The following is a 26,088-nucleotide window of genomic DNA, read 5'->3' on the forward strand; positions in this document are numbered from 1 at the left end:
ATTTAGTCATTTCAACTTTATTTTTATTATTGTCTAATATGACGTGTTTTCATTTAACAATATACTAGCCTCTCTTTTTATTAACAAAAAAAATATATATTTTAGAATTAAAAAAGATATTGGGTAGTTGTGTTCCATAAAAAGAGGATCCATTATTTAATTTTTGTTTTAATTTTAAAATTTTTTAATATGAAACAGTGTGAATTTACCATATTATCCTCATTTAATTAATAATTTCAATTCTTAATGTTTGCATTAACCAATGGCATTTTTTGGTATTTTGAATGTTTCACAATTCTCTGCCTTTTGCTTTATATATATAGATTAAGAAATATAGTTTATTTTATAAATTGGTTAATATGGGTGAAACCTGTCATGTAGGTTAAAGCGACCAATTATTATTATTATTATTTTTTTTTTAATACAATCGATAGTGTAAACTACAAAGGAGAGGGAAATTTTTTCACACAAACTACCATGATGAAAAAGAGCGACCCCCTATTCTTAACAGGTGAAATAAGTCATATTATATCATTCGTTATTTTAACTGACTGTGTTCGTGTTAACTCGTTAAGAAAACAGTCATGAATACGGAAAACATGACTTGCTAAGTTAATGCTGGAAAATTTTGTCAACTATTATTGAACTTAAGTTGTAATTCTCTATTTGATGTAAGTAAGGGAATATATAATATGTGCTTAAGTACATATTAACTGAATGATCCGAACCAAATCAATCACTAATTAGATTGGTTTAGTCCAAGTATACTACTAATTTCATACATAAACCCAATCATTTCAAACCGTAATATAACATTGATACATTAGAGCATCTTCAGTGAGGGTTGTATAATGAGGTGTATGTTAAATATACACAATTTGTGATCGGAATCACCCGCAATGAGGAGGTGTAAATGATTGTAAATTTGCATTACAATCGTGAGATGCAAATTTAAATGCACATGTGTATCCTTTTTTTATATCCCTTACAGGTGGGGCATACATGAGAAAAAGTAAGAAAATGTGGACAAAAGTGAGCAAAATCAATTATACATATTTAGATATACATCTTCTCAATTGGAGCAAAAACCACATTTACAACCTCCAGAAGTATAAAAGGGATGTAAAAGACAACCCTCACTATAGATGCTCTTACAATGTAAAATTTGGAGTCCAAACCGAACCAAATTGGACAAGATAAGGGTTTGCAATCCGTACCAAATAACATGTACCCATCGATAAAGCATGAAATAGGATTCCACATTATTCAGGCTCACGGCTCCCACGTGTCGTCTGGCGCCCATGTGAAATGACATATCACATCACATGCGTCAAAAGCTCACTGCCAGTTTTCACCAAAAAAAAAAAGCTCACTGCCAGTCTTTCCAAAAGTAAAACACGCAGCTGCCCCCAAATCCCCGTGTCTTCAAAGTCGCACCAAATTCCACCGCCCGATTTCATCGCCTCACACGCAGCCGCACCGTAGTACCGCCCGCACCAGATCACCCCACCCCACCCTCTCATCCCAATTAGACTCGGATTCTGAAACCTGTCGTATAAAAAGCGGACACGTCTGCACAGGTAAAAAGGCGCAAAAGACTAAAACCCCAAACCTTTGGCGTCAATTCTTATATATTGTTTTCTTTACCGTGATAAAATTCGTCCCTGTTTCCTCATCAAATCTTGTAATCGGAAATTTCTAGGGTTTCTGGTTCGATCAATCTCTCTCTTTCACAGTCCGGGGTTCGCTGATACTCGTTGACGAACGCAGCTGGCTGTTTATGGTTTCCTTTCTGATATCTTTCTTCAGCTCTGAAATGTGAGGGGTATTGGGTGAGTTCAAAGGTTCTTTCTTTTCCCAATTTTTAAAGGTTTTTCGCTTCATCTATCGGTCGTATTCACTGATTCAATCCTACTGATGGGTTTGGGTTTTGATTTATTTTCCGAGATTTTGAAAGAAAAAGAAAATTGTTTTTCTGCTTTGTTTAATTGAATGTCATTTTTTTAATTTACTGGGTATAATGTAGTTGTCCAGTTTTCCGAGTCAAATTTTTCGTCTGTTTTCACTTGAAATTTCGTTGTAAAATAGTGGAACTCTTTTGTTCTTGATTTTTTTTTCTTTTCTAGGAAACAAAAAGAAAAGGCGTATTTAGTTGATTACACTGAATTTTGTTTTGAGAAAAAAAGATTTTTTTGTTATATAAGAACAACAGAACCCAGAAGTGTGAATTGCAATTTCAATGTACTGATAGTGTGCTTCTGGGTAAAAGTAGTGTTTACTCTGAATTGATGAGGAAGAAGAGGAAAGGTGGCGAGGCTGACCCATGCCTAGATCTACCGGAAGGTGTGACATCAAAGGCGTGCAATTCAAGATCATCGATCCTTACATCACATTATTCACTAGAGGATTATACAAGGTTGAAGAAGCGGTGCAAAGAAGATGATGATGATGATGACGATGATGCAGGCACTGAACCTGTGGTGTCGCATAAAAGTAGGCTCGCAGGCATTGCCACTGCTCCGCCGTGTGGGACTTCGTCTTTGGTTGCTCCAGGAAGAGGTATCAAGAGGAAGATAGGGTGTATAGATGTTGCTACCCAGATGGGTAGGAAGAATAAGATTGAGGAAGATTATGTTTCAGGTGAAACGCTTGGGCATGGAAAGTTTGGGTCGGTTTGGTTGTGTCAGTCCCGGATTAGTGGCGCTGAGTATGCATGTAAGACTCTGAAAAAAGGGGAGGAGACGGTTCATAGGGAGGTGGAGATAATGCAGCATTTGTCTGGTCATCCGGGGGTTGTGACATTGCAGGCTGTGTATGAGGAGTCAAATTGTTTTCATCTTGTGATGGAGTTGTGCTCTGGAGGGCGCCTGATTGATCAGATGGTTCAGGAGGTTCAGTATTCAGAGCACCGGGCTGCTAATATATTCAAGGAAGTGATGCTAGTTATCAAGTATTGTCATGATATGGGGGTTGTACACAGAGACATAAAGCCTGAGAACATTCTTCTCACAAAAGCAGGAAAGATAAAGCTTGCAGATTTTGGGCTGGCCATGAGAATATCAAATGGTGAGCACCTTACCTCTTCTTTCAAGGATTTTATCTACATTTTTAGTATATGTTTTTTTTCCCGGTAGTAGGGGATCTTGAGTTTGAAGAAAGTGTTTTAAAGGCTTTTTCATAGCATCAACAACTATCACAAGCACAGATTGTAGGGGTGTGAGGAAAGGTCAATCATGGATTACTGTCAATAGCAGTATGATCTCCATGGAAGAGTAAAACTAAATAAATCCAGCATTCTTAGTAAGATAGCTTTTAAGTTGCATTTAGCATTAGGCATAATGACTATATTAAACCATGACATCTATCCGTCCTGAGGATAAACTCAACTACAATCTCTATGTAAGAAGTATTTGTGCAGAGTTCTCTATAGCTGTAGTTGAGCTTCCCGTATTAGTCTTGAGCATTTATATGCAAGATCCTAAACTGCTTGGGTCAGCCATATGGCTGTATCACGGAAGACTAAGAAACTGTGTCAGACTTTTTAAGTTCTGATGCTCTTAAGATGAGCTCGTATCTTCTTCTGAGGTTAGACTGTTTGAGGGATGTTTTGATTATAAGTTATAACCATAGATACTGTCAATTCTATGCAGGAAATATGTTCTGGCATTATTATTATCCTTTGGCTGGGTGTCTGGTTCCATCATTGTGAAATTGATGCAGTGTTCAGAGCTCTGTTTTAGATTGCATTTCTGAAGTTAGTTTATATTAAACCTTTAAGCTTATGTACCTCGAATGCAACATTGACATCTTAACATGTTCTCAGTGTTTAGTTCTTCCACCCAGGTGACATTATATCCATCATCTGTCATCATTTTATTGGGATTTGCTTTCAATTTTTATTTATAAATTTATTAACGAGATGTGCTGATATATGATTTTACGATTCCTGGCTTCATTCCATGATTTCTGTTGATACCGCATTCTGTGCTATCGAGAATGTTTAGTATTTTCTGTCTCTTTTTTCTTTAAATTTGAGGTACCTAAAATTATTAAACCTAACTGCATTGCGCCTGTAACTTCTTTTTTTTTTTCCGTGAAATTTCTGTGTGATATGATATGGAGTTTGATAGTGATAAGTGGGGAGAACATGTCTCTATTGTCAAATTTTTTAATGAACATTATGTGTATTTAGTTGTAGACAAGATTGTAATTTTTATTGCAATTTTTGTAAGCTGTTGGCATATTTCTGGAAGTGTTAAATCATATTTTTTATTCCTCTCTTTTATATGGATTAGTTAAGTGAAAGGTTTTCTCATGCTTACTGCAGGGCAAAATCTGACTGGTTTGGCTGGAAGTCCGGCTTATGTTGCACCAGACGTTTTGTTAGGAAAATATTCTGAGAAGGTGGATATCTGGAGTGCTGGTGTCCTCCTACACGCACTCTTGGTTGGTGTCCTTCCATTTCAAGGAGACTCCTTAGAAGCAGTTTTTGAAGCAATCAAGACCGTGAAGCTTGATTTCCATACGGGGATATGGGAGTCAATTTCGAAGCCTGCGCGGGATCTTATTGGGAGAATGCTGACAAGGGATGTTTCAGTACGGATCACAGCAGATGAAGTACTGAGTAAGTTTCTGGTTCTGTCAAATATGAGAATTTTTAAGCATATGCAACCCCTTTGATTAGGTATATGCAATCCATTCTATTTTTGTGCGTAAAAACTTACATATTCTTTCTCTGGGATTAGGCTTATTTGAGAGGTCTTTTGTGTTAAGGGGAAAGTACGACTAAAGGTTTACTTCAATAACTTGTTATACATTTTCTCCTATTAAGATGCTTTTGCTCAGATACGTGTCAGCTAATATGTTTTTAAAATGTCTAAAGATGCCTTTCTTTCCACCCCTGTTTTGTCATAGCCACACAAATTGTTGGTTGATCAACTACTGTGGGACTTTTGGAATTTTGAGGGAACGACTACCTAGCCCAAACTGTTAATTAACCCATGATTACTGAACGTTCTTTGCTTTGCTGCCCTTGTTTCCTTGTATTTCTTGACATTGTCAAAAAGTGTGCGCATGCTCCTTCCAACCAATTTCTGCATTTTAGTATTGGTTCTTCTGATGATCATTGAACTATGGATTTCTTTTGCAAGTTTTATAGTTCCAAGCAACTGACATTTATTTGGCGTTTTAACAGGGCATCCATGGATATTGTTTTATACTGAGCGAACACTAAAGGCACTTCCCATTAAATCAAGATTGAAGAACCAAGCAGGAGCGCCTTGCCCCCCACTTGCCATTCCACCCAGACTAAAAGCATGTCTAAACAAGTCAGTAGATGGCTCTCTCAGTGAAACTTCAGGTCCCCCTTCGTCGTCTGATAGTTGCAAGTCAGAAGAAGACCAGGATGATTGTGGTTTAGTGGATGCACTTGCCACTGCAGTTTCGCATGTGAGAATTTCCGAGCCGAAAAGGAGCAGGCTATGTGGTCCCAAAGGTCGTCCAATTGAGCAGCAGTGTTCATCTAACATGAAAGCTAACAACCTCTGTAAAGCATTTTGATCCTGCTGACAAACTGACACCATCGATATCTCCATTATCTCACTCTTCTTTTAAGCTGGGGAATTGAAAATAACCTGCCCTGGTGATTTTCAGTGAGCAAAAGATAACAAGTTGACATATACCGGACCAAGACGGTAATTTGGGTGTGTCATTTTAGCATTGTCTGTGAAATCATCCCTCTGCAACTCATTCTTTCTCTCTCCTTCATATTTCCTTACTTTAATCTAATAATGATTGTAACCTGATGAACTGAGAGAATCCATTGTACAGAATGTGTAAATAGAATGCTGCACTGTATTATGATATGTTTTCTCTGTCACATGTATCATAGATATATAGTGTTAGTATAATTTTCTGAAGCAGGATTGGTTATACTGTTATTAGGTCTTTCCATCCCCATTCCATCTAGCAATTCAAGTCTTTTTGTAGTTACTGTAATGGCCTTTCGGTTGCTGGATGTTTAACTAATAGAGTAGAGAGGAAATCAACTCTAATTCTCTGTAATGGTGATGCCATATGCAACATTGAGTGAACCGAAATATATAAATTTCGTTCCCATTCTTTAATTTAAGCCCATGATGTATGCTTCTGCGCCGTTGACCTGAACAATATAATCTTTGTTCAACGTTGACTCGAATTTTAGGTTTAATACTGAAAATTGCACTTAATCATTTTTGGTTGCCGCAGGATTGATTATATTGTTTTTAGGCCTCTCCAACCCCTTTCCTCTTGCAACTTAACTGTGTTCTGTAGTTACTGTAATGGCCCTTCGGTTGCTGGATGTTTGACCGATGAAAGCTAGAAAAATTCTAGTATATTCGAGGTCAAAGGTGAAATCCATAATGACAATAATTTGTTGGTTTCCTTAATATTCGAGGTCAAAGGTGAAATCTCTATACAAAGCTTTCGAGGTCTGGCTTGGCAATGCCTGCCACAACCTGAAATTCTGGTACAGCGGCTGCTGCTGCTGCTGCTGTTGGTTTCCTTAATAATTTGTTGCTAATTAACGCTGCTGCTCTGCCTTGACTATGTTTGCTCAACGAGAACTTCAAAATCTTCCTCGTATACTAAATGGAACCCACACTCGATCACTTCCATTGTTGAGCCAGTGAATCCAAATGAAGCTTCAATATTAGAGTAGATATTCTCACACCAAAAATAGAAATAGCATTCATGAGGTGGGAGATAGCATAACCAAAGATAGTTCGACAAAGCTGGAAGAAGGGATTCCAATGCATAATTCACTGGCGGAGTCCCGGCTTCTCCATTGATGCTCAGTTTGCAGCAAATTTTTTTAAGATCTGCTTCTGAGCCATACACCTGGTGTTCAGGGACAGCAAAAACTAAAGGATAATTGACTGTCCACGATATCTAACATTCCATAGTGGTGTAGGTATTAGGGCCCCAGTTTAATATGATGGTGTCAGTATAGTGGTGTTTTAGATTACATTAGTTTATTGTAGTGTTATCATACTATCATAGTATCGGTCTTGTACAACTCAAAAGCTCTCTTGATTCTGATCCTTCTGTATAAAAACTATCTCCTTGTAACCATTTGAAATCATTGAATTGAATAAGAAATCATTTTCGAGAAACTCTTCATGGTATCAAGAGCTTAAGACTTACTGTCTCTTCTTCATTATTATTTTTCTCTCTGCTTCCTATCATGGCTTCTTCGACTTCTACTACAGTAGAATCAGAGAGAGGAGCAGCTGTAGTAGAAGTCGAAGAAGCCATGATAGGAACCAGAGAGAAAAAAAATTAATAATGAAGAAGAGACAGTAAGTCTTAAGCTCTTGAAAGGCGCCTTTCTGCAGAGCTAGATCCGGGTCAACCTCATGCAACCTTTCACAACCTTCAAGAATCAGATGCTCAAGGAATGGAATACTTCTAAAGTCTGGGGTCTTGACAAGACTTAAAGAGTAACGGAGATCAATCCTTTTCAAATTGTGTAACGGCTGACATGAAGTGAAAACGTAGCAAAATTAGCTTTCATATAATTCAAAAAGTACTATAGGTAAGAAAGATGAATAAGAGAGAAGATACATTTATTTCCCTCCAAAGATATTCAAGGTCACTATGTCACATGCTAAGTTCTCGTAGATGCTCATGCTCGGGATAGAAAGATGATGGCAAAGATTTTAGGGAAAATTTAGACCATTCAAGAATCCGTAAACTATTGGGAAGATATTCAAACCCGTTGGAGAGGTCCACACCCATAATTGGCTTGATGTATCTGAGTTTGTTCATCTTTGAAAAGGATTTAGAGTTCACGTGGACAACAGTTGCTACAATATTAAAATATATATATAGAAATTTTTTTTTCTGGGGCCTGTGCGGTGGCACCACTTTCGCCGCCCCTGGGACAACTCCTAGGTATTCGACGTCCACCATTACACCTTCAATTATTTCTGTTCCCTAATCAACATGAGTATATAAATGTGAAGCTCATAACATAAGAGAAAAGTGTTATATGATATACTAGCCAATAGCAATTAAACTCATTCTTGTACTAAATTCTCTTACTGTATTTTGGCTCAAGACATAATTGACGTCTTTACGGCAACCTGCTACGCCTGCCTGGCTCATCAGGAGATTCTCGGCAGACAACTTCCTGACCCATTTGTTGGAGCAAATCATGCACCCGTAGAAACCCATATGAATCAATACCTAGAAGAGCTTTCTCAACAAGGATATCTATTCCAATATCTGCATAAAAACCGCAACCGTCCAGTGCTTCTCTTACTTGATCTTTGTGTCTCATGTTAAAGAAGCATGCAATGTCTAGAAAAATTTGCCTCTCATTATATTCTAGATCATCATAACTTATTTTAAGCGTCTCCAAAATATCCGAATTACCAACTTCAATTAAGAAGCTATGAAAACAATTAAGAAGTCACTCAATTGTCAAGCACCAATCTGCATTATATTCAATCATTACCTCTGACACTAATTTCCAGCCTTTTCTGAGGATGGGCTCTTTCCAAGTATGGAGCAATTAAGGCATCCAATCTCACCAACCAGAGTGCAACTGCAGATGTCGTTTGGGGCATACATGCAAAGGACGCAGTCAGTTCTTCACTAAAATTACAAGAACCTTGCACTATATTGCACTCATATAATAAGTTCTTTAATAAAAAGTGTGTAGCTGCCCGGCAATACTACGGTTTTTTATTATTAAAAATAGTATAGCCGCGCGGCTATACTAGTTTTGACATGTGGCGAAGTGACGCTTCGTCCCAGGTGGGTCCTTTTTAAAAAATTATAAATAGTATAGCGGCGCGGCTAGACTATGGTTTTTTTATTGTCTAGCCGCACGGCTATAATATTTTTGACAAAAATGAGCTCTAACCGCCAGGTGTTTTCAGTATAGCCGCGCGGCTATACATCTATTTTTCAACAGAGTATAGCCGCACGGCTTTACGGGGTTTTTTTTTTATAAATAGTATAGCCGTTCGGCTAGACTCTTTACATAAGACAGTATGCATTACAAGGCCCCAAGAAGAGCCAGTATCTTTTGTATCTACGATCAGACCCCGAAAACATAGATTGCTTTGAGTCAAACCGCACTTCTCTTTCTTTTCCATTTTTCTCTTTTGTAGAGAATCTCTCGTCAGAGAACTTTGAGATTGATCCTGAAGAATCTATAGGGTGAAACTTTAATGTATAATCTTCCTTTGCACCACTCGTATGTCCTGCATGGACCCAGGTTGGCCTGGGCATGCCATGTTATTTAGTTGATAACCTCTTAATTTTCGCCCCCGAACCAGAATGAAGGCTCGCACGGCTGTACGCTTTAAATATAATATATTTAAACGGTATACTGGCATCTTGTTTTTTTGGTTTTCTTTTTCCCCCTGATTTTCGTTTATCTGTCATCTCTTTGAAGGAGTGTACAAGAGCACTTGAGAACCATGTGCTTGCAGACGCCACATCTCATGAACTAAACACAGAAGAATCATAGGTAATCTCCATGTCTGTTTATGCATTCCATCTGCAATGGGAAATTGGACTGAGGTGATGATCCATTTATTAAAGCTACAATACTCTCTTCTTTTTTTCTATCTGGAACTTAAAGCTTTACTCCATTTATTTCCTTATCCATAATGGGTTAGAAGTTTTTGATTGGTCCTGCACATTTTCTATCCTCTTTTGAACCTGTATGAACTCTTCAAAAATCATCTAGACATGCACCCATGAGTTCTCACTAATGCAATTATGTTCTTTGCTTCAATGCCATCGTGTATGGTCTTCTAGCCAGAAAGTCTTTTGAAAGACTTGCTTTTTATATTAGATGAATTGCGGAGCCAGTATTTGAATATATGGTTTATCTTCAGAATTATGCAAGTTGTTTGTGGCTCCAGGATTCTCTTTTGAACTTCCTTTTATTTTACTTTTGAGGCCTCAAATTTCATATATATATAATATATATATATATTTTTTAAAAAGTGGTACTTCAATTTTGGGAAATTTTATGGAAAGTAAGCTGGTTTCTATCTTCATTGGGCTGGACATGAATTGTTCAGCTTATGACATGTTGCATTTGATTTCAATAGTTCAATGGTGCACGCGATTTTGGATATCATTTGAATTTGACACATCTATATTCCACTTGTATCCAGGATGACTTTCTGCATGCTGAAAGCTCTCATTTGGATGGAGATCAAGTGGCCACAGTATCAGATGGTGTTTTGGACTTGCAAGATTTACAAAGAAGAATTAAAGCTATTGAAAAGGCAATGGTGGAAAAGGAAAGGCATTTTTCCGCAAATCAAGTAGAAAAGAAATTCGGGTGGCGGACCTACAGAGGCGCAAGGAGGTGCAGCTGCACCTCCCCTCGCCGGAAAATCACTTTGAGAAGCTGGAAATGCCCCTCTGCTACTGCCCACCAACTGTTCGATTATTTGCTCCAAAGAAGCTCCAGGCAGCAGCTCCTTTGCGCAGGGCTGCTTGGCTTCTTTTTTTTAAGTGATATGTCCAAAACGCATAGTTTTGGTCCAAGTGAAAAAAATAAAAATAAAAAATAAAAAAATAAAAAGAAAGAAAGGGCCACCACTACCCACACCGGCCAACCCCCCAACCACATTCCTTTTTTCTCAATCCTCCTTTGCCTCCATCATCCATTAACTTTTCTCTTTGTGCTTTTTTTCATTATCATTGACTATCTCTCCCTCTCTGTATTCTTTGATTCATTTGGTAGAAACCCATTTGTTTTAGAGGCAAAAGAAGGGTTGTGAAGTGGGCATAAGCCATGGCAGCTCCAAAACCAGAAGAGATAAGCCATCCACCAATGGACCAACCCTCCACAATTTGTCTGGAAAATTAATTTCTCTCTCAAATTTCAAAGTTATTTCTCTTTATGCTTTAATTAATTAAGATGGATTGTTTGGTTTTGGTTAATTGATAGAGTTTTTGTTTTGGTTATTTTGTATAGATTTTTTTGAATTTATTTTTTTGTATATATTTTTAGTTTTTAATTAATTAATAAAGATTGTTGTGGTTTGATTAAATGATTAATATGGTGAATTGGTTAATATTTCAATGTGGTGTTTATTTGTATATAATTAACATGGTGAATTGGTTAATGTGATTAATATAGTGTTTTTAGCCTTTTTAAATATCGTTTAAATTATCAGGGTATTTGGTTGTTTTTTTCGTTAAGCTTTTAGGCTTTGAAATATTGCCCCTTCTTTGAAAAATTTCTGGGTCCGCCGCGGGGTAACACTACGAAGAAGCGTGAAATATCTGGCTCAGGAAATGAAACTCTGACAAAAGACATCATTCTTGATCAGATATCGGAGTGTTCATCCTATGGGATAAGCAAAAGAGACACCATAGAGGCTGATGGTCAGATGCTTGAGTTGTGGGAAACCACTGACCAGGATGTCAGCATTGATTTGATGGTTGGCGAGGGCCAGAAGGTGGACGTTGTACCAACTGACCACAGTCAGACTGAAGCAGTAAAGGAACACAAGAATAAATATTCCTCTTCAGAATCATTGGTTGAGAAGGACTTGGGCGTGGACAAATTAGGGATCTCTAAGAGATTTACAGAGCCCCGTCAAGAAGGCAACAAGAGAAGGATTCTAGAAAGACTTGATTCTGATGTACAAAAGTTGACAAACCTTCAAATACCGTGGAAGACCTGAAGAGGAAGGTGGAGATTACTGAAAAGAGCAAAAAGGGCAAAGGTATTAAATTTGAAAACGTGAAGGGGCAGCTGGAAGAAGCTGACGAGGCCATCACAAAGTTGTAATATGTCTCCACTGTCATTTCTTATATTGTGAAGTAAACAACATACCAAGATGATGCTTGGAAGTTTCCGCTTATCGGGTCTCCACATGACCTTGTTAAGGATTCTCCAAGTGCCCTTTAACTGCGAGAATGCCGTTACTGCAAGTGACCTTGCAGCCCCATGCGCGGCATTGAAAGCGGAAATGGAAGCTTGGGAGGCCATTGCTTTCATAAGGAGTTATGAGCCAGGGAAGCAGAGGATAGCCAACCCCACCAACTAAGTATTCTCTAATCTCTACTCCTCCAGATAAAGTTCTAACATTTTCATTCAAACGCTATCCACCTTCACAGAGCTCGAAAAATCCTGAACACTATAAAAGTGAAAGGACATATACATAGAATATAGAGAGTAGAGGGAAGCCTCAGCTGTGCAAATTGCAAGCAAGAAAAGAAGAATGGAATTGGAGAGAAGGTGACCACTTTCCATAAACGCCATCTTTCTTTGATCTCTTCTCTGCACTCCTAAAACTAATACCAGTTTTTTTATGTCCCCACTTTGACCGGACAACACACCATGCATCTGCAGATAGAAAGAATAAAATGGTTCCATTTGTCTCCTCCTCTAACTTCTAACTTCTAACTTGTAAGTTGTTGTTCATGGGATGGGATCAATTACCTCTTACCTCCATCAGCAACAAAGGGGTATCTGCACTGCAGCCTAGCTAGCTTTGCTTTCACTTCAAAGAGTTTAGTTAAATCTAGCAGAGCTAGAGAGACTACATCAACTAGTTTAAAATGGACCACTGAGAGAAGGCCAAATCTAGGGGCCAGCTTGGATCTACTTATTTAAATGACCTATTTTATTGTAAGCCAACATCTTCAATAAACTAATTACCAAAAAAAGACATCTTCAATAAACTAATCATTAGAGGTGTGCTTTTCTATCAGCAGGGGATCTTTGTCTTCTGATTTCACTTCTTTTTCCATCTTTCTTTCTCTCATATGTGATAATGACCTTCCCTCAGTGGAGACCCCAACAATACACACCTACGACTCCTTGAAGCAAGCAAATTTTTTTTTTTAAAATGAGATTTTATTTCAGCATTCTTAAACATAGAAATACCGAATAACGAAGATCATGCACAGTGTTTCTCTTGGGTTCAGTTCAGTCCCGCCAAACCTCCTTTATTTAATTATTGTTTTATCTCTCTTTTGCCAGTAACTGATTAATTAAAAGGCTAACACTAGTTGAAGGTGTCTTTCCCTTCATTCGAGAATTGGAATAAACAATTATGTATGCTTCTTTTGACATCACCAAAGCCATAAGTATGATGCATATCTGCCCTACAAGCCTCCAAAACAAGGCGTACAAAATTTCAACCAAAATTTTCTTTGAATCTGCTGAAGAAGATTTCATCGGCCCATACTATTACCTCCTCCTCATTATAAAACTCATTCACATAGTCTAAAGTAGTGTCCACCCTACAGTGCTATGCCACTTGAGTCAAACAATATGGTAGAATATTTTCAGATCTTATTTCATTCTCCGAAAGGAGGTATTTATAATACAAGGTTACAAACCCTAGTAGAGTTGAATTAGGAAATAAGAGGAATCCTAATTACATAATATCTATACAAAATGGAAAAATAAATAAAACCCTAATAGAATAGGATATATCTCGCCAACACTCCCCCTCAAGTTGGAGTAAACTTGTCAAGCGAGTTGCGAAAGATACTTGTAGAAACAGCTTTCGTAAGAACATCGGCTAACTGATACTCTGAGCGGATGAACGGAAAGGAAACAATCTCCGCATCCAACTTTTCTTTAATGAAATTTCGATCAACCTCCACATGCTTTGTACGATCATGTTGAACCGGGTTATGAGCAATTGCAATTGCAGCCGTATTGTCACAATATAAATCCATGGGTTTCTTAGGCCCAAAACCAAGGTCTCTCAATAATCTCCTCAACCATAGTAACTCAGATACACCATGAGCCATTCCCCGATACTCGGCCTCAGCACTAGATCGAGACACCACCTTTTGTTTCTTGCTCCTCCACGTAACAAGATTGCCACCAACAAACATAAAATACCTAGATGTTGAGCGCCTATCTGTAGCTGAACCTGCCTAATCAGCATCTATGTACCCTTCCAAATCTGTATGACCGTACTTGGAAAACATTAACCCTTTGCCAGGAGCCCCTTTAAGGTATCTCAAAATACATGTCACGGCACCCATATGATCTTCACTCGGTGAGTGCATAAACTGACTCATTACACTCACTGCATATGCAATATCTGGACGTGTATGAGCCAAATAAATTAATTTTCCCACAAGCCGTTGATAGCGCTCCTTATCAGTAGGAGCTTGATCAGGATACAACCCCAACTTGTGATTCTGTTCACTAAGAGTATCAATGGGTTTACAATCCAACATTCCAGTTTCTGCAAGCAAGTCCAAAACATATTTTCTTTGGGACAGAAAAATACCATGCTTAGATCTGGCAACTTCAATCCCAAGAAAGTATTTCAAGTCACCTAATGATTTCATCTCAAATTCAGACGCAAGATATTTCTGAAGATTCTGTATTTCTACCTGATCATCTCCAGTTACAATCATATCATCAACATAAATTATTAAAGCTGTCAATTTACCTCTGTGACGTTTTAGAAACAAAGTATGATCCGCATTACTTTGTACATACCCAGACTTCCTCATAGATGCAGCAAACCTCCCGAACCAAGCTCTTGGAGACTGCTTTAATCCGGACAATGATTTCAGTAGCTTGCACACCATACCCTCTTTAGCGGTCACAAGGATACCCGGTGGAGGATCCATGTATATTTCTTCTTTGAGGTCACCATGGAGGAACGCACTCTTGACATCAAATTGTAACAGCGGCCAGTCATGATTAGCAGCTAAGGATAAGAGTACGCATATAGTGTTGAGCTTAGCTACTGGAGCAAAAGTCTCCGTGTAATCCACTCCATATGTCTGAGTATACCTTTTTGCTACCAATCTTGCCTTGTAACGGTCAATGGAACCATCAGCCTTATGCTTCAAAGTAAACACTCATCTGCACCCAACTGCCTTTTTTCCTTTTGGTAAAGGAACTAACTCCCAAGTAGCATTCTTGTTCAAGGCTTCCATCTCAACATGCATTGCATCTACCCAGTTTTGATCAGATAGAGCATCCTACAACTTAGTTGGCACACATACACTAAATAATTGACACAAATATAATGCATATGACTTAGATAAACGATGAGTTGACATATAATGGTTAATGGGATATTTAGACTTGGCATCTATATAAGGAGAATATTGCACTTTAGGTTTCCCACGGGTAGTACGTGGGGGCAAAGAATAGGTAGGCACATCACTAGAAAGTACCTCATTATCACGACTTGATTGAGGCAATGGCAGGGCAGATGGGGGTCTTGTATCAATTTCATCTGTACGAGAGTCGCTAGTATCACTGTTATGTCCTTCTGAGAGAGGCTCAAAAAATCCAAAAATATCATCTGGCGACCGGTCGTGACATTCCTGGCGACCGATCGCGTTATTCGTATCGGTACTGTTGTCGCTCGTCGAGGCAAGCGACCAGTCGCTTTCCATGTGCAACCGGTCGTTTCCAAGCAGATTCATTCGCCACCGGTCGCCCACTTCTACGCGACCAGTCGTATCCAGACAGATTCGTTCACGACCGGTCGTGTCATCCTCGCGACCCGTCGCTTCCTGTGCGCCATAAATTCCTTCTTCAGGTCCAAGATCTTCCATATTTTCCACTCCGAAACTCTTCAATTCTCTCCCCCACTCCCCCTCTTCAATTCCACATCCAAAGTGACATGTACCTTCTGAGTAGGCGGGTGATAACACTTATAACCCTTCTGAGTACTAGAATAACCAATGAAGATGCAATGGAGAGCACAAGGATCAAGTTTACTCCGTTGATGGGAGTAGACATGAACATACACAACACACCCAAACACCTTCGGAGGTAACTTAGAGACCGAAACCGGAAGAGTATGAGCACACAACACATCAAGTAGGGTCTTGAAATCAAGAACCCGACTAGGAGTACGATTAATCAAGTAGGCGGCGGCCAAGACACCATGTCCCCAAAGATGATGAGGAACAGACATATCCAACATCAGAGAGCGCGCAACTTCAAGTAACTAACGATTCTTCCTTTCAGACACACCATTCTGTTGAGATGTGAATGGAGTTGTAGTTTGGTGAATGATACCTTGATCACGGAAGAACTGAGTCAAGGTATGATTCACATATTCACCGCCATTATCAGTCCGAAATACTTTAACACGAGCATGAAACTGAGTAGACACCATGGCACAAAAGTCAGGAAGAATAGAGGCAACATCATGTTTATTCTTCATCAAATACACCCATGTTAAGCGAGTGCAGTCATCAATAAATGTAACAAACCAACGGAAACCATGAGAAGTCACACGAGCAGGACCCCAGACATCAGAATGTATTAACTCAAAAGGCAAAGCAGCTTTATTATTACTTAAGGGAAAAACAATACGGTGGCTCTTGGCCATTACACAAGTCTCACATTTGAAACTAGACTCATCACATGAACTAAATAACGAAGGAAACAAATGTCTAAGATAACCAAACAACGGATGTCCTAAGCGATGATGCCATAACCAAAGTTGTTGCTTGTCTTTGACACTGCCACTCAGAGCTTTATTAGCAACACAACCACGAACTGCTGCAGCCGGCAACTGTAAGTAATACAACCCCCCCTATCCGTTTACCATGCCCAATCTTCTCGTGAGTCCTGAGATCCTGGAAAAAAATAATTGGTAGAATAGAAGGTAGCAGACGCGTTAAGTGTATCAAGTAAACGCCCAACAGATAACAAATTGCAATGAATATTGAGGACCAAGAGTGCATGAGACAGAGGTAAAGAAGGAGTGAGATGGATGGTACCTTCACCGGTAACTGGGGAAGGTAAACCATTAGCACTAGTAATATAGGGGTTACGAGGGTTATGCGACAACTCATCAAACATATTATCATTATAAGTCATATGATCAAAAGCACCAGTGTCAATTATCCAAGTAGTAGAACTCATACCTGGCATAGTATCGGAAGCACACAGATTTGCAGATGGAGCCGGAGGACGGGCCTCATCAGGAGTCACAGTGTAAGTGGCATTGGGGCCATACATACGAGCTTTGTAGTCAGCAAACCAATCAGGGTAACCATGCTCCTTAAAACACTTCTCAGAGTAATGATTCCCATTACAATGGCGACATTTAGGCGGACCTTCAAGAGAGCTAGGAGTAGAGCCAGAAGGACGAGACCCAGTAGAAGAACCAAATTTTCTGGATGGAGAGCAACCGGTCGAGTCGTGCTGGGCGACCGGTCGTTGACGAGCTGGGTCAACCTTAAGAGCCAGCGATCCTCCTCCAAGCATAGCGGACTGACGGGTGTCTTCCTCCATAACCATAGCATAGGCTTCGAGAGGAGGCGGGACAGGACTAAGAGCAAGAATACGGCACAGACACCATCATACGGTGGATCAAGTCCGCCAAGAAAATCATAAACTCGATCTGCTTCAATCTCTTTCAGACGACGAGCCCCATCAGTAGAACAGCTAAACTCATGCGGACGCAGACAATCAATCTCTTGCCAGATAGCATGGAGTTTTTCATAGAACACTTTTACAGATTCACCATTCTGACCTGTAAGTATGGACTGCCGTCGGAGTTGAAACAAACGAGAACTATTTTGAGTCACAGTATAGGTCTTCCGAGCCGCCTCCCATATATCAAAAGCAGTATCACCATGTTCAAACAAGGCACGAACTGGTTTAGTCATGGAATTGAGAAGCCATGACTGCACCAGACAATTATCTTCTTCCCATTCGGCATAGGCATCTGACTCTAGAGACGGAGCAGGCTTCTTCCCATTGATCCAACTTGCCATACGACGACTAGTAATCGTAATATGCGCACCACGAGACCAAAAGGCATAATTGGAGCCATCCAATTTGTCAGAAGTAATCGGGGTAGAGTAATCACGCGACGGACGTGCCTCCTTCGGTGTAGACACACTAGTACCAACCACAACCTTGGAATCATCACCCATGATAACAGCGGAAACAAACACAACACGAAGCACAAACACAGCATAGGCACAGGCACAAGAACCCTAAAAGAAATTAGGGCACACAGTAGAACACAGGTGGGCACAACACACACAGGTCACCAGAAAGTTGGCTCTGATACCAAGTCAAACAATATGGTAGAATATTTTCAGATCTTATTTCATTCTCCGAAAGAAGGTATTTATAATACAAGGTTACAAACCCTAGTAGGGTTGAATTAGGAAATAAGAGGAATCCTAATTACATAATATCTATACAAAAGGCAAAAATAAATAAAACCCTAATAGAATAGGATATATCTCACCAACAACTTGTACAGTCACCATATTTAAATAAATAAATTTTTTTATAGGCATGTACTTGCAGAGCAGAAGATGTAAGGATTTTCTGCTATGGCACTTTATTAGACAGTAACATTAGGCTTCGAGTACTAGAAAGAAATCAATAAAGCAGAAAGACATGGGTGAACAATGCCAATGCGTCTCCCTCCACTAACCGACCTCTCCCTGCATGCGTGTTGACGATTAATTTATCTTTTCCTCTTCTTTACCCCAACCAAGACCACCAGGAATTATAAATCTCTCATTCCCTCTTCATTTGCCTCCCAATTCTCACTCTCTCAACAACAGAAACACAGTTTTCTATCTCTTCCTTTCATTTCACACGAAACAAACCCCTCATTTCTTATGACTTTCCTTATTTTATGTCACCTTTCCTCCTTCTCACACACTATATACATGTCACCTTTGCTACTTCGCACCAGCAAGCTTTGTTTGTCTTCATTTGGAAAAAAAAAAAGAAAAAAAAAGCACACGCCCGCCCCCCCATGCCGCCTAAGCGCCGCCTAACTCCCTGGTGTCGGTGTCCTCCCTTTCCCCTAGTGCCTAGGCCGATTTGCCTCCCAATTCTCACTCTCTCAACAAGAGGGAACACAGTTATCTATCTCTTCTTTTCATTTCACACGAAACAAACCCCTCATTTCTTCTGCCTTTCCTTATTTTATGTCACATTTCCTCCTTCTCACACACTATATACATGTCACCTTCAAGGGCGGAACCAGGAATTTTTCAACGGGTGGGCTAGCTAAAGTTATTAGCTTAAAATTTAATGATTATTTTTTTTGGTACTTACAATTTCTATAGTCTTTCTAGAAATAAAAGTAAACATTAAAAATCATATAAACCACGCTAGTTCATAGCTCCATAGACTAATTTTCAATAAGTTTTAACATAAACCAAATAGGGTTTAACACCATAGTGGATTGAACATCTAAGGCTTTTTACCTAGATTGACCTTAGGTCCCTTCATGCATTCATATTATACATGAAAAATTGTTTTATGTAAAAATATTGACTAAGTATGAAAAATGGTTTTTCGGAATAATCATTTTCTCAAGATAATTTTTGGTGGCTTTTATTCCTCACACATCAAATAAGAAAACTTGATTTTATGGGATTTTAGTATGAAGTATATATTGACTTAATGAGCTATAATTTTTAGCCTAAATCGTATTTTGCACTAAAACCGATTTTTCATATTTTGATTTGGTGGGAATTTGATTTTCTAGTATTTTTATTTGAATCCAAATGGGGGGGTACTTCCTTATTTACATTGTAAACTTAAGTAAATGGAGTAATATAAAAATAAATGAAAGTAAAAGGACAAAGACCCACACTGGGCTACAGCCTACTGCCTTGGTGTTTTAAATCATTGCATTTTCTTTGAACGTAGATCTTATCCAAATTCATCCGTTTTCATATTCAATCTCTAACAATGTGTTTCTCTCTTTCCTCTCTCTATGGATTCGACACTCAACTTCTTAGTTATACTGCTTACGACACCCTGCACTTGGGTTTGAGCAAGCAGACACCTTGAGGATGCATATAAATAGAGGGCTGCCTCCTAGATCCATACACACAACTCATAAAGATTGACCCCCATGTAGAGAGAGAGAGAGAGAGAGAGAGAGAGAGAGAGAGAGAGAGAGAGAGAGAGAGAGAGAGGAGCTTCTATACCTACTTTCAATTCAATAGCTGACCCAGGTATGTGTATTAGGTTATATAGCTATCTAGATAACATTGAGTTCGCAAGCTTGCAATTTCACTGGCGATGCTCGCAATTTGTCACAACACAAGCTTTTTGATAAAAGGCCACTGTGATTGCTGGTCCTTCAAGGGGAGAAGGAAATGAATATGAATTTCTTTTATTAATTATCATAATGGCATGTATATTTGATAAGTCAGCTGCCTTATTTTGGTGCATGATGTTGACTAGTCAGCTTTGATGTTAAATAGAATAGAGAAAATTTATTTCACATCTGTTTAAATTTAAAACATTTTACTGACCTAGAAAGAAAGGACCGTATGCCCCATATATTGTCTGTATTAGAACACAAGCAAAATACCTATCCAAAATAAGAAGTGCATCTGCATCTATACTAATCATATGGACCTCCTTTGGCTTTCCAATAAGCCAAACTTGTAATATCTTCTTCTAATTAAGAACCTACACATACTTTTTCTTTGTAACTCCAGTCCTCATCAGAGCTAAATAATTAACCAATTAGCCTATAACCCACAAGCATTATGGCCAAAGCAACCGCTGCACCTATTTGTCCATTAAGCCCAACATGTTTTATATTTGGAAAATCTCTAACCAAGCAAACCCCACTATCACATGGGTAAGTGTCATCATTTTTGTACTGAGACCCCAGCAAGAGCTTGTATGAGTAGTTGATGATGGAGATGTATTTGATCCAAGCAATGAAAGCAGGAACATGTTGAACATAGTAACCTCCAGATATAAGAAATGATACCATGAGGACTGTTCCAAGTACTGTGGCCTTTTTTTGGTCCATTACCAGAGCCCCAAGAGCAAGCCCCATGCCTTGAGCCACTAATACACTGAGTAGCACAACAAGCAAGGTGTGGAAAAAGTGTACTGCTGTGAGTTTGAGCCCTGCCATCCAATATGTTATGGTGACAAATAGGGTTGGAAGGACAAGCTCCATGGGGAGATCAGCAACAATCCTTGATATGAAATAGGAGGAGAGCCTGTATGTGCCTGAAGATCTTTCCTTTTCAAGCATCTTGCGCTCTTGGGGGAAGGTGAAGATTGCTTGGAGCATAGGTAAAAAACCCCAAAATTCACACACATAGAAGAGAAGCCCAGTCTGCATACATTACCCAAAAAGATTCTCAAAGTTGTTAAAATGGGTTCTGTTTGAGGAGGATGATATTAGCAGCACAAATTTTAGTAGACTCTTGATTGAATCTGTCCCATGAAAATGCATATTGAAATTCCCCATGTACCCAAAAAGGAGAAAATGCATATTGCAAATACTAGAAAAAGGGAGACGAAGGAAATATTGCAAATACTAGAAAAAGGGAGACGAAGGAAGTGCATGTCACCTGATCCTGCAAGTGGGAAAAATTTGACTGCCACCATAGGAGGCCAGCAAGAAGAGCCACCGCCACAACCTGACCAATCTGGAGACCGGAGAAGGACTCGTGCCTCCTCTCTTTCAGTCCTCTCTTAAGCAACACAGAGAATTGCTGCCACCAAGTAGTGGGCCATTTCGCCAAGCTCTTGTCTTCTGATCCATCTTGAAATTGGCGGGAGTTGGTTTCTTGCAGTTGAGCCTTCAAACTATCTAAACGGCTGTGCTTGTAGGCCAAGGCCAGGCTCTGCCTCGGCTTGCTCTTGTTTTCATGCGATCCATCAGGTGCCAGACCTACATATAAAATGCAACAAATATTACTCACGCAAACATCTAATATCTGACACAATTTTAGGGTTTCTAAGCCCCAAGCATAAGAATAGATTCTCACTGTTCGTAATTGGATTTCCTAGAAATTATTCAAACAGTAAAGAACTATGCCCCAAAGTCAAGTAAGTCATTGAACAAAGACATGGACTCATGTTACATGCAATAACTGAACCCACGACCCAATCAACCAAAAAACCATGAAGCTACTAATTATTAAATAAAAAAACATACCACTGGCAAGGTCCAACAGAAGATCCGCAGGATTCATAGCTACCAATGGGACATAGCCAATGCCTGAAAAATAGTCCATGACCTCCGATACTTTTCCGAAATACAAACAATTCCCTTCGGATAACAACATCACCATATGAAACATGTAGAAAATCCTACTTGACGGCTGATGTATGGTCATCACAATTGTTCTTCCGCCACTTGCCAAATCCCACAATGCCGACACTATCCGCTGCGCAGTCCTCGAATCGAGCCCCGACGTGGGCTCGTCCAAGAAGAGCAAGCTAGGGTTTACGAGTAATTCTTGGCCTATGCTAACCCTTCTTCTCTCCCCACCCGAAACACCCCTCAAGAACTCACCCCCAACCACGCTGTTCTTGCACTTGGTTAAATCCAGTTGAATAATCACGGCCTCAGCTTGAATGGCCTTCTCAGCTTTTGATAGCGTGTTGGGCAAGCGAAGAAGGGCTGTAAAGACTAGGGTTTCGGTGACCGTCAAGTGGGGGTAGAGACAATCGTCTTGGGTTACAAAGCCGGTGTTTCTTTTCATTGCGTTTGAGAATGGTTTGTTGTTGTAGGTTATGGTGCCGCCGAGTCGACCACTGAGCCGGCCTCCGAGTGCGGTTAGGAGAGTTGTTTTGCCGCTCCCGGAGGGGCCAAGCATGGCAAGGATTTCACCCGGTTGAACGAGGCCAGAGACACCGTTTAAGATCACTCTCTCTTCATTCTTGGTACTCTTATTCGGTTTGATCTTGTAAACCACGTCCTCAAACTGCGTAAATGTGATTAATTAGTAAAAAAAAACAAAAATAGAAAAGACCAATCTATGGAAATGCTTTCAGGGTTTTTCAAGAAAGCAACAAATCCAGGATCCTGATGAGTTTGAAATAACATACAATATAAGAAAGCGAGAAAAGACAATATTTCAATATATATATACCTTCAATGTGACGGGTAGAATGGCTTTCTTAAAGATATCTGGGGGTTCAATAGTGTCGGGTGTTGTATTAGTTTGAATCTCTAAATCCACCATCTCTTTCCCTCTCTCTATTAACCTAAAACCCTCCCTCTCCCTCTCCCTCAAATTTCTGGGCAAGTAATAAAGGAGTGTGTGTATAGAAGTATTGGGAACGAGGAGAGAAATTAGTTAAAGAGAGTCAAGTCGTGCGAGGGAGATGGGATATAGCAGATGAGCCAGACAACTCTACTTCTTAATTTATCAACAATCCCACTACAACTCTACTTCTTAATTTATTATGAACAATACCAATTAAAACATTATGCTAAATTTACTGCGTGCTTATGGTTAATTGTCCAAGTGTGTAGTGTACCACGTGCTTATAGTTAGTTGTGCTAACAGATTTGTTAGTTAGTTTAGCAATCTGTTAAGCTGTTAACTCAGATGCTTAAGCTCTAACTATCTGAAGTATAAATGTATCCTACTGTATTGTGCTATTCATTCAGAAAAACAATACAAAGAAATTCTCAGAATTTTCTCTCAGCGAAGTCTGAAACCTTTTCTTCTTCTTCTCCATTATCAAGAGCTCACTCTGTTAACACTTCTCCCGCTAACTTCCTAATCGTTCTGAGATCGGAGGCGTTTATGGGGAGCACAAAGACAAATTCTCTCGGTGTGGTGTGGAGGACAAACCCAATCCAAGTCAAACACTTAGATTATCTTATGTAATTGTTGGGCGATAATTTTTCTTAAAAAAGAAAAAGGGGTGGCTGACCATTATAAATAAAAAATAATAATAAAATAAAATTCGAGCCATACAAGTTTATTCGGATGGGATTGAAATATTCCTCTAAGACATTACATTGTCACCATATTGGAATGGTCTTCTAATCACATAAGGAGTTGCAGTTTAGTATTAATCAAGAAACAGAACTCGAGCATATCTGCAGTTCTAGTTTAAAGTGTAGTTTAATTAGAAAATAGATTAGGATATGGAGCAGCTGAGATCATGGAGATTCTATAGCTGATGCAAAAGTAATTGTAAGATGTTTACAGCTAATAATATGCAACGGTTTGCATCTTTCCATGGCCTTATTTTCCAGATCCAGACACAAACTTTCCAATAAGGCCAAGCGATGTTTCTTTTTGATAAACTTTACATCATAGCCATTCCGCTGCATGCATCTACTCACCAAGTAACTATTTTTGCATTAAAACCAGTTAACGTCATGCCTGGAATACTAAACCCAATGCCTCCTATAATTTGGTAAAAACATTCATACTTTGAGTGATGAGTAAACTCTTAGAATAGTAAATCTCAAGAAAGTTATTTTTTGATAGTTTGTTCACAAAAGGTACAGGTTATGCTTAAAATATCTGTAAAGGAAATTAAAAAGAGTTTGAAATGTTTGAACAATTACAATAGGAAATCATATTTTATGGATCAAACTACTATATATATGAGTTGCATATATGCTTAAGTTGAAAGTGGAACCTTTGCTCCTTCGCACCAGCAAGCTTCGTCTGTCTTCATTTGGAAAAGAAAAAAAAAAAAGGACACGACCTGTAACACCCAGACCCTAAATTTTTTAGCCATCAAATTATTTAATTTATTTAAATATGAATTTTCAATTTTGCCCCCGGAGTAGGGGTAATTTGGTCATTTTTATCCAGAGGATTTCGGGGCAGTGGTTGGTACCGTTATGTAGGTCGTACTGAGATGAGTTTGTAGACATGCGGTAGGCTCGAATCGGAGTTGTAACGAGAGAGATACGATGTAAAAACCCTCGGTGGCATAATCGTAAATAAGTTGAAGTTTGAATTTTATTAAAATCTCAGAAAAACCCTCATTTCTCTCTCTCTCCCCTGCGCGCAGAAAACCCCCCTTGCTGTTACTATTCATTCGGAGGCTTTTTGGGCCACCACCGTCACATCCGGCCACCGTTTTGGGTGGCACCGGTACCAAAAGAACCAGCGCGACGTCGTCTACCCATCCCGACCCTTCTCAGCCGCCACCGCTGCCTGTGGTCGCCGGAATATCGAGAAAAGACGCCGGTTTTACCCAAAACTTCACGGAGCTCGTTCGGGTGATTCCGACAACCAAATCTTGCGATCTCGGTATGATTTTCTAACCTCTCGACGTGATTTAGCTGCTGGTTGTGTTAGTTTTAAGAAATTTCTGCGTTATAGTAGTTAATTAAGCGATTGAAAAATCTGCCGGTTTCGACCTCCGTTTTCAGCCACTTCCGTCGAATTTTTGGGCTATGTCCAAGAACAAAAGTGACTCCAAATTAGGTGTATTACCTAGAGTAGGGGTCTTAGCCCGAGATTTTGAGATTTTCCGGCGATGCGATATCGCTTTGGACACCCACGCGCTGCCAGCGCGTGTGGCGGCGCGTATGCACTGTATCAGAGGGGATTTTGTCCCAATGCGATCCCCTGGTTGTCACGAGCGCGTAGGATTTTACGAATCTTAATTTGGATAACGTTTGAACCCCGAACGGATTTTACATATTGTGTGAATTCCGGGTTCGATATGTTAGAACCGTTGGATCGCTTCCCATTTAATATATGTTGATTTAGGTATTCCTAGGATTGTGTAGGAATTCGCGGATCGGGAATCGGAGCCCCGGATGTTCCGATTTAAATAACTTAAAGTTTGTGTTTTACGATAATCGTTCGATCGTGCGATCGCAAGCGATCTAACCGTCCGATCTGAACCAAACTTGCAGGACGTGTATCTTAGACCTTGTGGAACCCATAGGAACTTTCGGATCGTAAAACGGAGATCGTGGACCTCGCGGGCCTAGTTGACCAAATGTGGAAAGTTTATGCATATTGTTTTAGTGATTCATTTGAAATATATATTATATATTTGATTAATGGATTTGATATATTATGAAGTATTTGGGTTGTATATTTGGGTTTGGATACATTTGAATATCTTGAGTGTAGATTTACAATAATTGAGAAAGTGCTATCTTTATTGATTTTGTATGGGGTACTTAAAATGTTAAATTTGAGTGTTATTAGCACTACCTTAGGTACCTCCCCGGTTATGGATTTTATGTTCGAGAATTTATTTTGCCAGGCCCGTCGGAGTTTGTCCAGGCCCTTCGGAGATTGATTTATTTTGGCCAGGCCCGTCGGAGTTTGTCCAGGCCCTTCGGATGTCTTCTTAATACGATGCCT

At 39.4% G+C, this 26,088-nt stretch overlaps 2 protein-coding genes across 4 annotated transcripts; one reads left to right on the forward strand and one right to left on the reverse strand.

Annotated features, from left to right (window-relative positions):
* The first annotated feature begins 1,601 nt into the window (after positions 1 to 1,601).
* PEPKR2 (phosphoenolpyruvate carboxylase-related kinase 2) lies at positions 1,602 to 5,937 on the forward strand. 3 transcript variants are annotated; one of them, XM_021952509.2, is made up of 4 exons: positions 1,603 to 1,832; positions 2,270 to 3,066; positions 4,328 to 4,624; positions 5,195 to 5,937. In XM_021952509.2, exons 2-4 carry the CDS (start codon positions 2,289 to 2,291, stop codon positions 5,557 to 5,559), a joined length of 1,440 nt encoding a protein of 479 aa, XP_021808201.1. In that variant the 5' UTR covers positions 1,603 to 1,832; positions 2,270 to 2,288; the 3' UTR covers positions 5,560 to 5,937. The 3 variants fall into 3 exon arrangements, with proteins under 3 accessions (XP_021808200.1, XP_021808201.1, XP_021808202.1); XM_021952510.2 differs by having other exon boundaries at positions 2,273 to 3,066; XM_021952508.2 differs by having other exon boundaries at positions 1,602 to 3,066.
* An 11,028-nt stretch (positions 5,938 to 16,965) lies between these two features.
* Positions 16,966 to 22,971, reverse strand: LOC110751978 (ABC transporter G family member 9-like). Its single transcript, XM_021952554.2, has 5 exons — positions 22,879 to 22,971; positions 21,939 to 22,710; positions 21,349 to 21,671; positions 20,494 to 21,110; positions 16,966 to 17,110 (listed from the first exon to the last, which is right to left on the reverse strand). The coding sequence occupies exons 1-5, from the start codon at positions 22,969 to 22,971 to the stop codon at positions 16,966 to 16,968; spliced, it is 1,950 nt and encodes a 649-aa protein (XP_021808246.2).
* Positions 22,972 to 26,088: the final 3,117 nt, after the last annotated feature.

The sequence above is a fragment of the Prunus avium genome, chromosome 1 (assembly GCF_965620075.1).
Source record: "Prunus avium chromosome 1, drPruAviu1.hap1.1, whole genome shotgun sequence".
Lineage (NCBI taxonomy): Eukaryota > Viridiplantae > Streptophyta > Magnoliopsida > Rosales > Rosaceae > Prunus > Prunus avium.

Coding starts and splice junctions, on each gene's coding strand:
- PEPKR2 (XM_021952508.2), top strand. CDS start 2,289: ATGAGGAAGAAGAGGAAAGGTGGCGAGGCTGACCCATGCCTAGATCTA. Junction 3,067..4,327: donor GGCCATGAGAATATCAAATG/GTGAGCACCTTA, acceptor TGCTTACTGCAG/GGCAAAATCTGACTGGTTTG. Junction 4,625..5,194: donor CACAGCAGATGAAGTACTGA/GTAAGTTTCTGG, acceptor GCGTTTTAACAG/GGCATCCATGGATATTGTTT.
- LOC110751978 (XM_021952554.2), bottom strand. CDS start 22,971: ATGGTGGATTTAGAGATTCAAACTAATACAACACCCGACACTATTGAA. Junction 21,111..21,348: donor TTTCCCACTTGCAGGATCAG/GTGACATGCACT, acceptor TAATGTATGCAG/ACTGGGCTTCTCTTCTATGT. Junction 17,111..20,493: donor GGTTATAGGCTAATTGGTTA/ATTATTTAGCTC, acceptor TCTGGCTCTACT/CCTAGCTCTCTTGAAGGTCC.